The 15,482-nt window shown below is 40.1% G+C and overlaps 2 protein-coding genes across 3 annotated transcripts in view; one reads left to right on the forward strand and one right to left on the reverse strand.

Moving 5' to 3' along the window:
• Nucleotides 1–10,439, forward strand: part of TMEM204 (transmembrane protein 204) — a 37,885-nt gene extending 27,446 nt beyond the window's left edge. Inside the window, exon 3 of the mRNA XM_063143193.1 lies at nucleotides 9,125–10,439. Within this exon, the coding sequence (XP_062999263.1) occupies nucleotides 9,125–9,369 (245 nt within the window). The 3' untranslated portion in view covers nucleotides 9,370–10,439. The remainder of the gene's footprint in view (nucleotides 1–9,124) is intronic.
• Nucleotides 1–15,482, reverse strand: part of IFT140 (intraflagellar transport 140) — a 100,078-nt gene that overhangs the window by 46,561 nt on the left and 38,035 nt on the right. For both annotated transcript variants that reach the window (XM_063143071.1, XM_063143072.1), the window contains exon 19: nucleotides 14,738–14,934. In XM_063143071.1, coding sequence (XP_062999141.1) covers nucleotides 14,738–14,934 — 197 coding nt within the window. The remainder of the gene's footprint in view (nucleotides 1–14,737; nucleotides 14,935–15,482) is intronic.

A 15,482-nucleotide genomic window follows, 5' to 3' on the forward strand; every position in this document is an offset into this window, starting at 1 on the left:
CAGTCAGGGTAAATTCACGTAGGATTGGCTTCTTGGTATTGCTTTTGCAAAGAGCTTTAAGAACATTGGTTTCCTGCTCAGTTTCAGCTTGATATTTACATGTATCACTGAAGATCAAACTTTATTTTTTGCTTTCCACATTTAGGGCCTGATTTTGGTTTGTTGCCGCTGACAATATAAACTGTGTGTGTGTGTGTGTGTGTGTTTCTAACCACACGGAGAGTAATTTGTGCTAGTTCCTAATGTGGGCTGGCAGGACTGGCCTCTGTGAGGTTAAAATGGAACTCCTTGCTAAAGTGTCAAACCGAGACTAGGAGTCATTTCCATTCCAGTGGGCTTTCATTAGCAGAGCTAATAAAAATATAGGTAACAAAATAAATGAGACAATCTTGTGTTGCAAGGAGAAAGGGGAACTGTGCTTGAGACCACTCCACAGGCCTCTCACCATAGCCTGGCTGGCAATGTGGTGTTATTTTCAAGCGTTACGTTCTACCATTTGATTATTTTATAACTCTTTTAAAGCACGACTCAGCAAAAACGGCACCATGGAAACAAACAGAGCTGGGTTAGCATTTGCTTAGGGTACAATCCTATGCATGTTTAACAGAAAAAAGTCCTACAACCCTGGGGTGATGTGGGAGAGGTAGGATTTTTTTCTGTCTAATCATCCATAGGATTGTGCCCTTAAAGGATACAGAAATTGAAGCTGGCTTGGTGCCAGGATAATTCAAACAGGAAACTCATTATTCTGATTTCAAATGTAGTTCACAGAGTAACATTCCCCTTTCTACTTCGCCTGCCCGACCACTGACACCATCCCTTCCAAAATTCTTCCTAACAAATCCATTATCTGTTTCCTTCCCCAGCGGAAAGCCCCCCCCCCTCCGTACGCCCGCCCCAATGCTGACTTGTTTTGCCAAGAATGGGAAACACAATTCCAGATAAACAGTAACTCTATAGGAGACCAAAATCAAAGCCAACAAGCCACGATTTGTATTGGAAGCACAAATAATTTTTTAAGCAGGCTTTGTGGACACAGTGAATGTTTTGCACAGATTCTGTTAGGTGACTAGGATTTTTATAAGCCATGTTGTACTTTTCCCAAGCTTCATACCTGCCCCTCCACCCAAAGTAGCTTTTGATCTGAAATATTCTTGCCAAGTGCATCACATGAGATAGTGGTTCTAGAGAACAAATTTCCACATTAAAAAAAATGTATAAAACACAAGTTATAAATCATGGCTTTTTTATTCAAAGTACATGTGACTGGGAAAGGATCAGGTTTCACACATAAGTGTTTTGCAGCAGGGACAAGCTGAAAACATGAACAGTTTTAAATTCCTCTCTGAATGTGTATTCTGTACTCAAGAATTGACTGCAGCTCTGAAGAGGAGAGTTTTCCCTAACCGAGATTCCAGCCTGTTGTGGTTTTTTAGAATAGCAGTTTCAAATGCTTAGCTTTGACCAGGGGGCTGTCTGTACATGGGTAAAAGCCCCGTGGTGACTGTGGATCTGCGCTGCACCGGTTAGACAATGCAGGTGCCGCTTCACAGCCCCAGCGGGGCTGTGAATAAATGCACTGCACCACTGAAAAACTACAGAACAGAAAAAAGTTAAAAGGATAGTTTTGTTGTATCATGGCATTAAATATAGAGTGAGGAAAAAAGTTCTAATTATATTTTTAAAAAATGTGTAAAAAAATATCTGGTAGCAAGACTTGGTATAGCACATTCAAGGGTAGATGGCTGTGTCGAAAATTATGTAGTAAATCCTGAGATCAGAAAACTAGTCCTGCTACAACTATGATTATACAATGAAGTAAAATTTGTGCTAATTTCTACATATCTTTAAGAATCTGGAATGCTTACTGGCGCCCAACAGATGCAATTCTTGCTCTCATTAAAGTAGAGAAATATACTTGGACAAGAATAGTTTCACTATATATATGGAGCTATGTTTGTTTCAGGTATAATGCCAAACTCTGGTTTGTCATTATATAGAATCTACCTGCTGTAGTTTTAAAATTTCTGGCAACTTTTAGCGCTGCACCCCCACCCACCCCAAATTCCCTCCTGTCTGGGCCCTACCTCAAAACCTGAAAAAGAGAAAAGGATGGAGTGTCATTCATTCACTGCTGTGCAGAGCTAGAGTTCAAGCAAAGGTCCTGTGAAGGGAAACAGCCTTGCTAACACAAGTGGTTTTATTTTGAGCAGCACAAGGAAGCCTTGGTGGGTTTGTGTGATGAATAACTGATCTCTCAGATAAAAGGATGGAGCGGTTGAAGAGCCCCTGCTTAGGGTAGCCCTGCATTGATTGACTTATAGGGCTAGTGGAGGGAGAGGGGAATTGAAATGATAGAAAAGACAAGAAGCACTAGAGCACGGGATCTGGATTTAGGAATGAACAGACCAGTCTATTTCCAGTCAGTGTGTCATTGCCCATAAGTCCATTCTGTCCATATTAACGTGTGAATTTAAAAAAAATAAATACACAGATTTCCCCCCCACTGAAATTTTATAAATAAAAAATAACTTCATTGTAACCAAAACAGCACAGTCCATACGCAAGAGGGAAGCATCTGCAGGCTTAAGGAAACCTGTTGGATTGCAAAAGTACCAAAACAAAAACAAAAAACATTTAGGGGGGAAAACTCTAACAAAGCAAATATAACAACCACCTCCAAAAAAGCCCAATGAATGTTGATGGTAATAGGAAAAATAGAAAAACAAGGGAATGGAATGGAGTTTCCCAGAAGAGGGCATGGCTGGCAGGTGGGCTGACTGGCTGAAACCCCGAATAGGAGCACTCTACACTGTCACATTTTGTTGCAGGTTGCACATATATGTATTTAGATATACATTTTAAAATATATTTTGTCGCAAAAGGCACCTTTTAAACGGTACTACATGGGTTGCATTAATCAACTAACAGTTTCATCATTTGTGCAGTGTGCTGCTTTGAAACGCAGGGAAAATCAGCCAATGTATAATCTGTACATATTTGTTTAGGTACACTACTTCACCTCCTACAGGTGCAAGTGAAATTAAAGTGCCATCTCAGCGTATCTAGTTGTGCTTTCTTCTTTCCAAACATACCAATATGTTTGAATTGCTGAACTAGTGGTACATCGTTAGAAGTTGATTATTCAGAGTTACTGCAAGATTATTTATTTGTTTCTATATTTATAGACACCCTTAAAGGTAATTCACAACATATTAAAATAATCCATAACATACTACTGACCATAAATTCATAAGCTAAATGAATTTATGAAGAGTTAATTCATCTAAAAACATTACAGCAGCATAGAAAAATATCTGCAGAGTTAAAGAAAGGACAGTATCCAACTGTGTCATTCCGTTAGGGCAAATGACATCACACCCCTCTTGCACATAGGTTTCGAACTATGCGCAAGAAGAGAATCTAACTAAAGTTCCATTTGCAGAAGCATAGTTGTGCAAGCGATTGTGCATTCTGCTTGCACAACCCATTGTGAAACCAGTTGCACATAACTCTTGTGCAACCCACTGTGCAACTGGTTGTGCATTCCGCCTTGTGCAACGGCTTGCACAACCGGCTGCCCAAGAGTAATGGGTAACCACTTGCATAAGAGAAAGATTTACTGGAGTTCCACTAGCATTATTCGAGTTTGCGGAATAACACCGTTGGATACTGCCCATATAAACGTATATAAACCAGCTGCAAAAGTGATCTTCAAAATGTTCCTTAGCTTTATGGGTGCCCAACTAGCATTTTATGAAGAAACATGACTTCCAGTATCAGTTTTCAGCATAGGGTGGCCACCAATCCTACTTTACAGAGGACTTTCCTCTGAAGACATCCTCTGATTGAAGGCCCATCCAGTCCAAAAGCTAAAGAACTGTAAGAAAAGAGGGAAGGGTCCTTGGAAGTTGTCCTTCCAACAGTTAGCAACTGGACAGCAGATTGAATAAGCACACAGATCACCTGACCACAGTCTTCCCCACTATGGTGAAAGATACTGTATTTCAATTTAAATCATACATTACCATGTGCCCATTTTAGGCAAATCTATGATTACATGATCAACATCTCCTCTTGCTTAAGTAGCCACCCTATTTCAACTATCTATAAAAAAAAGGGGGGCAGCCTGAGGCATCCCTACCAAGTAACAGAAATTAGATGCAGTCACCAGCAGTGCAATGCTCAATAAATATTTTTGTAAGCTGCCTTGAGAGCCTTTTTGGCTAAAGGGCGGGATAAAAGTACTATAATAAATAAATAAATAGATGTTTAACAAGTGTAGAAACAACTGCTTGAAATTTTATCCTTCGAATCTGAACTAAAAAGGAATAAGTTGAAACCCAATTAAAATATGACAATTTAGAGGTGTGGAGAGGTTGTAGGAATATACTACTGTTCAGTGGGCTACTATAGTTGTTGTTAAGAGTCGTTGGCCTACATAACCTTCTGATGGCTGAAGGGGACTGGAGGGCTTCCACAGAAGTCCGTAACAGTCTTTAGCAAGCACAGTGCCAGTTAGTTTGCTATAGTCCCACTGCAATCAGTGTGGTGTAGTGGCTAAGGTGTTGGACTGGGAGTCGGGAGATCCGAGTTCTAGTTCCCATTCTGCTATGGAAACCCACTGGATGACCTTGGGCCAGTCACAGACTCTCAGCCCAACCTACCCCACAGGGTTGTTGTTGTGATGATAACATGGAGAGGAGGAGAATTATGTACACCACCTTAGGTTCCTTGGAGGAAAAAAGGCGGGATATAAATGTAATAAAATAAATAAATAAATCACCTCTACCTCCCTTCATATCTTTCAGAAAAGCCTGGGTAAGTACATAATACCCTGTTTCCCCGAAAATAAGACAGTGTCTTATATTAATTTTTGCTCTCAAAGATGCACTAGGTCTTATTTTCAGGGGATGTCTTATTTTTCCATGAAGAAGAATACGGTACACATTTATTGTTGAACAAAAAAAAAGGTCTTATTTTCGGGGGGATGCCTTATATTACAGCGAGAGGCAAAACTGGAAGTAGGTCTTATTTTCGGGGGATGTCTTACTTTCGGGGAAACAGGGTAGTTCAAAAGAGGCTGGTGTATCCCACAGATCACATGATCAGCAGGATGTTACCCCTTTTTCAAGGTGCTGGGGCCTAGAGCATTGCCTTCTCTGTTTCTTCCCCGGAGCTATGCCAATATCAGGTGCTGCTCTGAGCTATTCCTTCTAAGGAGCTTATTGTCTCTTGCCTCTCTAGACTGTCATCATTTTAACATACTTCAAGCGGATATGCTTAGAATTACTTACACATCCTCATTTCAACAGCCTGAAGCCAGAGCTGCGGCCGTTCTGATCTGTGACATCATAACAGCTCAGACAACATCTAGAGATAGTTTACATAATAACACGTAATAGCCAACCTATGCTTAATGTACGCCACCCTGAGATCTTATTGATATAGGGCGGGATATAAATGTTTTAAATAAATAAATGAATAAATACTCATATTTTGTCCCCTCTAGTGCCAGTTTCTGTAACTGTTTTTAAAGCAAACTATTTTTCTGCAATTCTACATTTTTCTGTGCCTTAATTTTTTTTCTTTTTAAAACAATACTACATAATACACAATAATATAAAATAAACATTTGATAAGATATATTCTAGCTTAATTCTATTAACATAATCATACTTAACATAAAAGTGCTCCCCCCACCCACGGGATCTTATTCCTGTTTCCAGAATCTCATTGCTTCCTCTGGAGGTGTTTTCCCTCTCCCCTTTGATAAAACAAATTCTAGAAACTGTTTCCATATTCCCTCAAAATCATTCATTTTTATCATCCCTCTTCTAACTTTTATATTACATGTTAATTTATCATTAATAGCAATATCCCATATTTCTTTATACCTATCTTCTATATGATAATCCCCTTGAACCTTCCAGTTTCTAGATATCATTAACCTTGCTGCTGTTAACAAATTCGTTATCAATTCTTTTGTCTCTTTCGTACAATTCAGTTCTCCATATAATGATAACAATGCCACTATAGGTGTCTCTTCAATCTCCATTCCTATTTTTTTTATCTCATTAAACACCATTTCCCATAATTTTTGTTCAAATTCGCATTCCCACCACATATGTAAATATGTTCCTTTCTTTTGACAACCTCTCCAGCAGCTTGCTGAATTCATCTTATTTATTTTATTTAATCTTACCGGGGTTAGGTACCACCTCCATACAATCTTATAATAATTTTCTTTTATCCTCACAGACATATTTCTCAACACTCTTTGTTTCCATATCCCTTCCCAACTCTGTTGCCCTATTTGTTCCTTCAAATCAGTTTCCTAAACCATCTTGCCTGTACTTTCCGTCTCCCCCTTTTCCACTAATATTCTATATATTTCACTCATTAACCCTTTTATCAATTTATTTTCCCTTTTCTCAATTTATTTTTTTTAAGATCAGCTCCTCAAATTTCGTAGTCGCTCTGCACTCTCCATTGTCCTTTAACCATTTCTTCATCCATTGTTCTAATTGGAAATAATTTAACCACGTTAAATTTATCTCTTTGAATCTCTCCATTAATTCTTCTCGAGTTCTCATCTTTTCTAGCCAATCTTTTAACTTCTGTGCCTTAATTAAGACTGCATTCTTATACACAGTTTCCTGAGAATAAGCCCTCTGAGGAAGCGGCAGCTCGTATGTTTCAGGGGACTGGATTTGGCTGTACAGCCTCTAGTTGCTAACCACCCCAGTAATTTAATTATGGAAGGGAGCAAGCCTGAAATTTCACCTGTAACCATTTACAGGCTGGAGATAGATGGAGATATATACAATGGACTGTCCATGTCACAGAACATTTGCAAGCATGTTTGCAATCCACGAACAGCGACACAGGAAAGTTGAGAGAGACAGGGCTTATTCAGGACTGACCTGTCCTTGCCCACAAACCTAACGGAAATGGTATCTGCAGATCTTTATGTCTGTTTACTGGCCTTTGTTTATTCTAGTCTCCATTTGCAAGGGGCCCCTGCTGTCTATGTGAATTCCTTCTGTTGTGGTGGTGGTTAAGGAAGTGTTTATGAGAGAAGGGAAGCTGATTTTTCCCCCTATTACGCGAGACATATTTGCCTCTTTGTATATTGTTCTTGTCAGGCTAATTAGATCTATAAATTACTTCCATCAAAAGTTAATAACCAGAGGTGTAAGGGTGGAGGAGAGGAAGAGAGACGGACACATCACAGAGAGGCTTGTCAAGGAACCAGAGCATGAATGATCCCAGCCTTAAAGGAAAGGAGGATAGCTTTGCGATTAAACACACAAAACACTTTGGGGTCAGATGTTTTGGGTTCTACTTCTGACCCCTCGACAGATTTCCTGCATGGCTAGACAAGGCTCCTCACCTCAGTTTCCTCATCTCTGAAACATGAATAACCGGATATTTAGGATACATATGAAGCGGGAAGCAGTGGTGGGATACTTGATGTTCATAAAGATCTTCAAGACCAGTGGGAGAACACGCTATAGAAATGAAAAATGCTGTTGCACTTTAAAATCAGACGTTTTCCTGCCATTTCGCAGGAAGAGATCAATCCCTAGATAAAGGAATTTCCCAGGGAAAGAAAACACTTTTTTTCCCACTCCACAATATCCTTGTTTCTACAACTCTTCCTCGAAAGCATCCGAGGCTTGATTCACAGCCTCCTAAACTAGAACCACATAGGTGCAACTTGCACATGGTAGGAGCTGTCGATGTCAGTGGCTCCCATTGTGTCTCAGGTGATTATGGCCATAATAAATTGACCCCCTTAGAGAGAGACAAAGCGTTACACTGGCGTGGTTAAAAAATCATAGGCAACACACAATGTGCCATTCAGACACCCTACAAAGTGGAGATGTGCCCATGCACATCAAAGGGGTTACTCATGCAGCTGAATGCTTGTCTGAATCGAGTCCAATACTGAAGACAGGGTTATAAAACTGTGCATAGCTAAAGATTCTATGGCCCTTCCTACAAAACCACTTTTTTAATTTGCAAATTAAACTGAGGGGCACATTCTGTACATGTGAGCTTTCAGTATAGAGAGGTTGGATTTCTGCCAAAGTACAAGATTTAGTGTCTTTGGGAGAATGCAGTATATGAGACTGTGAACTCACAGCTTGTGTAGGTGTGGTGCAGATAGCTCATAAGCAAGTGTATGGGCCCAGTTTGCAATGTAATTTTGGAATGAAAGCAACACAACTCTTCCCTCCGCATTAGTTGCTCAAATGTCTTGTGCCATTTTGTAAACAATTTCGAGTAGTTTGGCAGTTATGGACTTGCCTACACCGTTTCTGATAATGTGTTCCCAATGTAAGCCAAAGGCTTTGACTGACATGCCCAGGTGTCTAACAGCAGCTGCTTAAATGCTGCATTGCCCCTGTGGTTCTGTAGGGTCTTTATCTTTGGACTAGTGCTTATATGCTCCATTACTTATTCTTAAATAAACAAACATTACACCATCAGTGTACATGCACTTTAAAAAGAGTTACATAAGCAAGACAGATGGTTTTATGCCTATGGTTTTATGAGGATAGCTGCAGAAAGGATGCGTACATCCAGCAGCTGGGTCATAATTTAGATATTTAGACTTTAAATATCACCATTTTTAAATTTAAAACCAAACAAGATGGAACATTTATGGTTGTATAAACAATCTGAAAACCTATGAGCAGTATCTGCTCAAGGCTCAGACCACGCAAAACTGGCTGGATCTGTTTCCAACAGTACTGCATACATATATAGTACTGTATATCCTGGATCTGTCCTATGGCTCCCAATACACTTTCCCTATGTGTTTATGTAAAATTGCTTCCAGAATCTCATGTATCTCTCAGTATCCTGGAATAAAGTAGAAAATGTGCATGATTTTTCTTTTTATGATAGCAAGATTTAGCTTTTCCAGTGTCACAATCTGTGTGGGTGGGTGCGTGCGCACGTGTGCATATGCATCCTAATCACCATCAGATACATACTACTGGGCAAGATACAAATCTCTAGTGCAAGAATGAGCTTACAGAATGACAGATTCTAGATACTGCAGGAATGTTACCCATCTGGAATTCTATCCTATCCTTTACTTTTCTTTCAGGCTTTGTTCTGGTCATTGGGCTGGTGACTTTCTATCGCATTGGACCCTACACCAGCCTGTCCTGGTCTTGCTACCTGAACATTGGGGCTTGTCTCCTAGCCACGCTGGCTGCTGCCATTCTCATATGGAACATCCTTCACCGACGGGAGGACTGCATGGCACCTAGAGTAATCGTTATCAGCCGCACGCTGACTGCTCGCTTCCGCCGTGGTCTGGAGAATGACTATGTTGAGTCACCATGTTGAGAACATGGGGGTGAAAACGGGGAAATTCTCCAGAGAAGAAGATTTACAAAATGGATTGTTTTCTATAAATATGCCATGTAATTTAAGTATTGAAGAAAACCACACTGTTCACTTTTCAATTAAAGAAGCCCAGCATTATTACTTGGATGGGCTACATCTATCTATCTATATATATGTACATTATACACCATCCTTCCCCTCTGATGTACAGTGTAAAATATTAACAGCTCAGTCATCCTGATGGGACTTGTCAAAAGACAGGGAGATTCAAACTGTGGCAGATCTACACTAAGCAAGTTTTTGAGAACATATGGAAATGGGGAAAAGACAATCCAGTATTCCAAGCTGAAACCTTGTATCAGAAAAAGTTATCCTGCACTCTAATGATAAAAGAACAAATTCAAGGGCTCAACTATAGAAATTACCCTTTTTAGGAACTAACAGCAGTCTGAAAGAGGAGATGACAGCTTGCCCCAACTCACTATTTTCATCGACTTCATACTATTTGCAATATAGTTTTTGTATTTACTTTTTAAAGAGACAACTATCTAAAATTTTAGGTGCTTCCAATCTGGCTGAAATAATTATTTCTACATTGAAGCTTGGCAAACCCTACAAATCCAGAAAGTACTGCACAATTCTACCATTTATAAGACATGGCAGGAAGGGTTTTTTTTCATTAAAGGAATTAGAATTTAAGATGCCGAGCTTGTCTTCTTTAAATTTAATGTGTCCGACAGCTTTGCATGCCATTAAATTGTTGGCAAGGAGGTATACCCTAAAGTCCACCATCCTGAAAAGTTCTCCACTGATATAGTTATGTTAATACTCACAGTAGGAATTGTTAGTTTTTCTTTCCATCACCCCATAGTAATTATTCAATTCAAAACTGACTGCTGGGCATTTTTATATTTGTTGCCAATTTATTAGATTTGGGTGCTTAAGATTCCCAGTCAAATACAGAGATATGAACACAAACTATCAGGAGGCGCAGGGGTGGGGTGGGAAATACTGTCCACAGAGTTTACTGAAGAGAGAAAAATATTCCTTATTTAGCCTATGGGCATGTATAGTACTACCCAAATAATCTGTTGGGTGTACCGCTGAAATGTTCATTGCGAAATGGAAAGAACCTGGGGGCTGTCTTGATGTCGTCTTTGCTCCGGGGTGACTCCGAATCCATGCTGCTTCAGTTATATGACGCAGCCACAGATTCAAAGCCAGCCCAAGGCAAAGAGGTAAAAAGATGCATGGCTGAAAAGCTGGGGATTTACCCCCACCTTTTCCAGCCAGAGCGAGGTCAGCCTGGCTCTTCAGCCGGTCTGACCTCGCTCAAAGTCACACCGGGGGCATTCCCAAGTGAAGGCGGCCTCCTATTGGTCGCCGGAAGCTGTAGGAGTGGGAGGGGGCAGGCCCAGCGAGCCTAATGTCTGCCAGACAGCCTGTGCTGCCTCCCCTCTTAAAGACAACTCGCCACTGTCGCACACTGGTAATAGCGTGGGGTTTGGCGGCGGAACAGCACCAACCTGGCGCCGTGAAGATAGCCCCCAGGAGGACACAAAGGAGAAACGTGTGAGAAGCAGGAAGTAACATCTATATCATAGATGCTGAACGAAAGACAACCCTCTACTGGTTGGCCCTCTTAGCGAAAGATCTGGGAACTACTGGAGAAGATACTATAGGCTGGATGACAGAGCTGTAAATCTAATATATTTAGGCTGCAATCCTATGCACACTTACCTGGGAATATGTCCCAATAAGCTCAATGGGCCTTACTTCGGAGTAGACATGCACAGGATTACAATGTTAATGTCTCTTTCTCAGAGACTTTTCTAAAATATCTGGTTTAAGTCTGTGCTTTAAATTTTGGCTTTTACCAACTGCCCCATCCCCCATTTCATTTTCTTCATAAAGGAAATCATCACGCTGGCTCGTGTGTTTCATTATAACATAATTTGAGTGCCAAATAATAGACAAAACAGCTTTGTCATTCAGCAATTTAAACCAAAATCCTCCAGAAACAATGTGGACAGCAAGGCCTGTAGGACACATGCAGTTCTTGAGGAACTGTATTTTTCAGTCCATAGCTACAGACTAGAATCCTAAGATTATCCGCTTTTATTTAAAAGTAAAGTTCCTAGCTCTCATGGATGCACTGGTGAAATATCAAAACAACAAGACCATCAAACTCATTGTTTCTTCAAAAGAGTCATGGATAACAATATTTTTTAAAAAAGGTTACCCAACTGTTTTCTTTTAAAGCATGAAAGAATGATATCAAAGTAAGAGTACTCCAAAATAAGCACAGCATTTATACAAATCACAGTTTGGCATCTCCAATGACATGAAAGCAATATAGAAGTTATTATAGACAACTAAGGCTGCAATCCTGTGGGCATTTATTTGGATGTAAGCTTCACTGAACACTGTGTCCCTTGCTTTTAAATAAACATGCATAGGATTGCCCTGTTAATAATGAAGGATAAGACCACGACACTTAAATCATAGTGGTGTTATGACTTGAAATATGTCACCCATTTCTGCCCATGAGATCCCACCTCAGTCCACAGCAAGCCTCCAGAATTTCTTAAAACAGGCCTCAAAAACCTGTTGTGAACCGCCCAGAGAGCTTCGGCTGTGGGGCGGTATATAAATGTGATTAAATAAATAAATAAAGTAAATAAAGCCATTTTTCTAGGACTTACACGGATTGATCATAAAACAACAACAAAACAAACAGAAATCCTGGGGTTTGTTTCAATTTTACCTGGTTTCACTTCTGGAAAAGTTCTGTATTTGCTGAAAATTAAATATGCTCTGATTAACTGTCATTTTTTTTAAAAAAAATTAAAAATACTGGAATATTTAAGATATGTTATTTCTGCTAATATTGCAATAACCATATTATAATAATGTGAAATTAAAAGGAAATAGTGGCTCTGTAGCCAATTCCACTGTAATATTTGGAAACTGTGTTTATTTTAGAAATATAAATAAAGTTGAGAATGTTTAATTGCCTTCAAGAGGGAAAAAGAAGACGATTGTTATATTTTTCAGATGGAGCAGACAAATGGCCCGGATCGAACACATAACTTTAGATGTGCCCAATGATAGGGGTCTCCTAATAGAATTTTTGACTTTTTTCCTTTGAACAGCAGACCCCAATAAAACTTCGTCCAGTTTTAAAAGAGGATCGCTTTGTCGTTCAAATAATACATCCAAAGTTCCCAGGGGTTTGTGAATTTAGCTTTGGGTCAAGGCAATGTTAGTACCTTTACATATGAATCTCATAGAAGTGCAAATGACCAATATTATAATTTAAAACATCAATTTGCCTGTTGTTGAACATACGGCACGATCTACCTGCACATGTACATACGTATAACAAGCATCCCAACAATTGTGTTCAACAGACAAAATATAACTGCAAAAATAATTACTAACACCAGAGAGAAACCCACTGATACTTGGTTGGATCCAGACTTGCCTTCCTGCAAACAGGAGGAACCAAGATGTATTATTGCATTTATATCCCGCCTTTTTTCCTCCAAGGAACCCAAGGCGGCGTACATAATCCTTCTCCTCTCCATTTTATCCTCACAACAACGACCCTGTGAGGCAGGTTAGGCTGAGAGTCTGTGACTGGCCCAAAGCCATCCAGTAGGTTTCCATGGCCGAGTGGGGACTAGAACCCAGATCTCCCGACTCCCAGTCCGACACTTTAGCCACTACACCACACTAGACTCAGTGGATGATCCTACTAGAAAATGGTGGAGTAGGGGAGGATTTTTTTGTGAATTCTCCCTTCCCCTTAAAGCCCTAGTGCCGTGACCCACACTGTTCCAGAGGGTCCTCCAACCCTCTGGAGTAGCTTTTCAGAGGACAGAGGAGACTGCAGGGGGAAGAGAGGAATCAGCAAAGAGTACCTCCCCACTTTCATCAGCCGGAGAATATCATGAGTATAAGTTCTGTTCAGGGTAAGTCTGTACTGAACTCACTGCAAATATGCACATCCAAAGCCTATTTGAGCTGATCATGTATAAGCATCTTTTGTTTGTAATTGGTAAAGAAACTCCTTGACCAGCAAGAGGAAAAAGAAAAGAAAAACCTACAAATGAGATGTTCCAGTCAATCAGGTAAATTAGATTTTGGTTTAAATGCTTATAAAAACCTATTAATAGAACACTACCGAGTCTGTTAATAGAATGCCACATATCAGCACAAGATATACAAAAACAAATCTAGCATCAAAATCTTCTCATACACATATATCCTACTTCAGTCATACAACATTAATTTGGCTCTCTTAAAAATGTTTGATCAGGTGTTTGCTTTTGGTTTTTAAATTTGCCCTCATGGTTGAAACTCAAACAACACACACACACACACACTTAATATAGGCTTTACTTTCAACTTTAAAGAAGAGAATGGTAGAGACTCGGAGCCAAAGCGCACATGACACATATCATTGGAAATCAAGATAACTGATGTTTGTTTTTGTTTTTTTAATTAATAGCAGCTCTGTGTTCTTGGGAGCGAACTGGATCCAGAATTGCAGCATACCTGGCGGAGGTGGGAAATCACTTTTTAACATGGACCATTTTCCTAAATAGTGCCCCTTCAGGGAAAACCTGCTGTTTGCCCTGTGGGGAAAAATATACAGCTGTTCTATGGGCATTTTCACCTGGGCAAGCAGCATGTTCTACGGGGATTGGGGCAAAAGTTTGTGGGGGAGGGGAGAGAGGTTTGTTAACCTCCTGGCGCATGCCAGCAGATCTGCATAATTACCGTCACTGGGCGCAGCGTCTCATGTCATCTGAACCTGGCAAGTGGCAATCTGGCACACACAGGTGCTACAACCCACCTCGGCTAATAAGCCACGGTCGGTTGCAGTGATTGTGCGAATCAAGTGGGAGGGCCTTTTCCTAGGCCCTCTGTGCTAGGTTCTTTCCCAGACCATCTTTTCACTTGGCCCTTCCTTTTCCCTGTAAATATATCCCTGCCCATGCAGCACGTTTCTGACCCAATGTCCCCATATTTTTTTTTTATGGAGTGTAAGATCCTGGTCACAACTCTCTCACATCACATCTAGTCCCACAACCCTCTACTACTGCCTTCCCTGTGTGATCCATTTACAAGTCTTCAGGAGGAGCAGATACAAAGGGCACCGAAGCAAACATACATAAGGGAAGCACATGCTGCATTCTCCACAACACCAGTCCCACAGCAATAACATGCCTAAAACCAAAGAATGGCTTCTCCAGAGCTCACTTAGCAAGTCAAGGCTCCAAACAAAATGGAGAAAAATGAGAGAAGCAGACAAAATTAAAACCATCAAGCAGTAAATAAAATCAGATTCGAATCCTACCTTTTGATGAGCTTGATGGATTTAAAGGCCTCATCCATATCCCCAATGGTGAGATAGAAGCTGAAGTTAAGCATAGCATCCCGCGTGGCCTTGTCACATTCTTCCAGTCCAATGAAATCTCGCATTGGCCTTTTGGCTACCATCTGATAGAGTGGTTCCACACCAGGTTCTGCTTCATCTTTTTTCTCAGCTTCAGGCTAAAAGGAAAACATCAATCAGATGTCAAACAAAATACGGATAGTGTTTGTGTGAAAACCAATTTCTGCATAATTTTAGAATTGTGAAAATTCTGAGAATTGTGAAATTCTCAGCTAGTTTGGTGTCAAAAACAGTTCTTTGATTTTGAAGAGAGCACAAGTCTCATCTATCAATGTAATGGTTCATTATGTTTTGCTAAACCATGAGTGGGCAAACTTATGGCCTTCCAGTTGTTTTGGCCTCCAACCCCCATTATCCATCACTATTGGCAATGCTTACTAGGGCTGATGGGAGTTGTAAGCCAAAACATCTGGAGTGCCACAAGTTGTCCACCCCTCTCCTGAACCAACATTTTCAAAAGGAGTCTCACATCACAAAGGACTAAACAAACTTAATATCCAAAATATTTTCACTATATCAAAAAGGTGCAAAGTAGCAACTTGTAAATCCATCCTGTTCTATTTTCTGATTTTACTTTATTTTTTATTTTGCCTTTTGGGTAAAACTAAAAAATGCCTATTATGGTCTTAACAGATTCACGGCTTGA

This window comes from Elgaria multicarinata, chromosome 17 (assembly GCF_023053635.1).
Source record: "Elgaria multicarinata webbii isolate HBS135686 ecotype San Diego chromosome 17, rElgMul1.1.pri, whole genome shotgun sequence".
In the NCBI taxonomy this organism is placed as follows: Eukaryota; Metazoa; Chordata; class Lepidosauria; order Squamata; family Anguidae; genus Elgaria; species Elgaria multicarinata.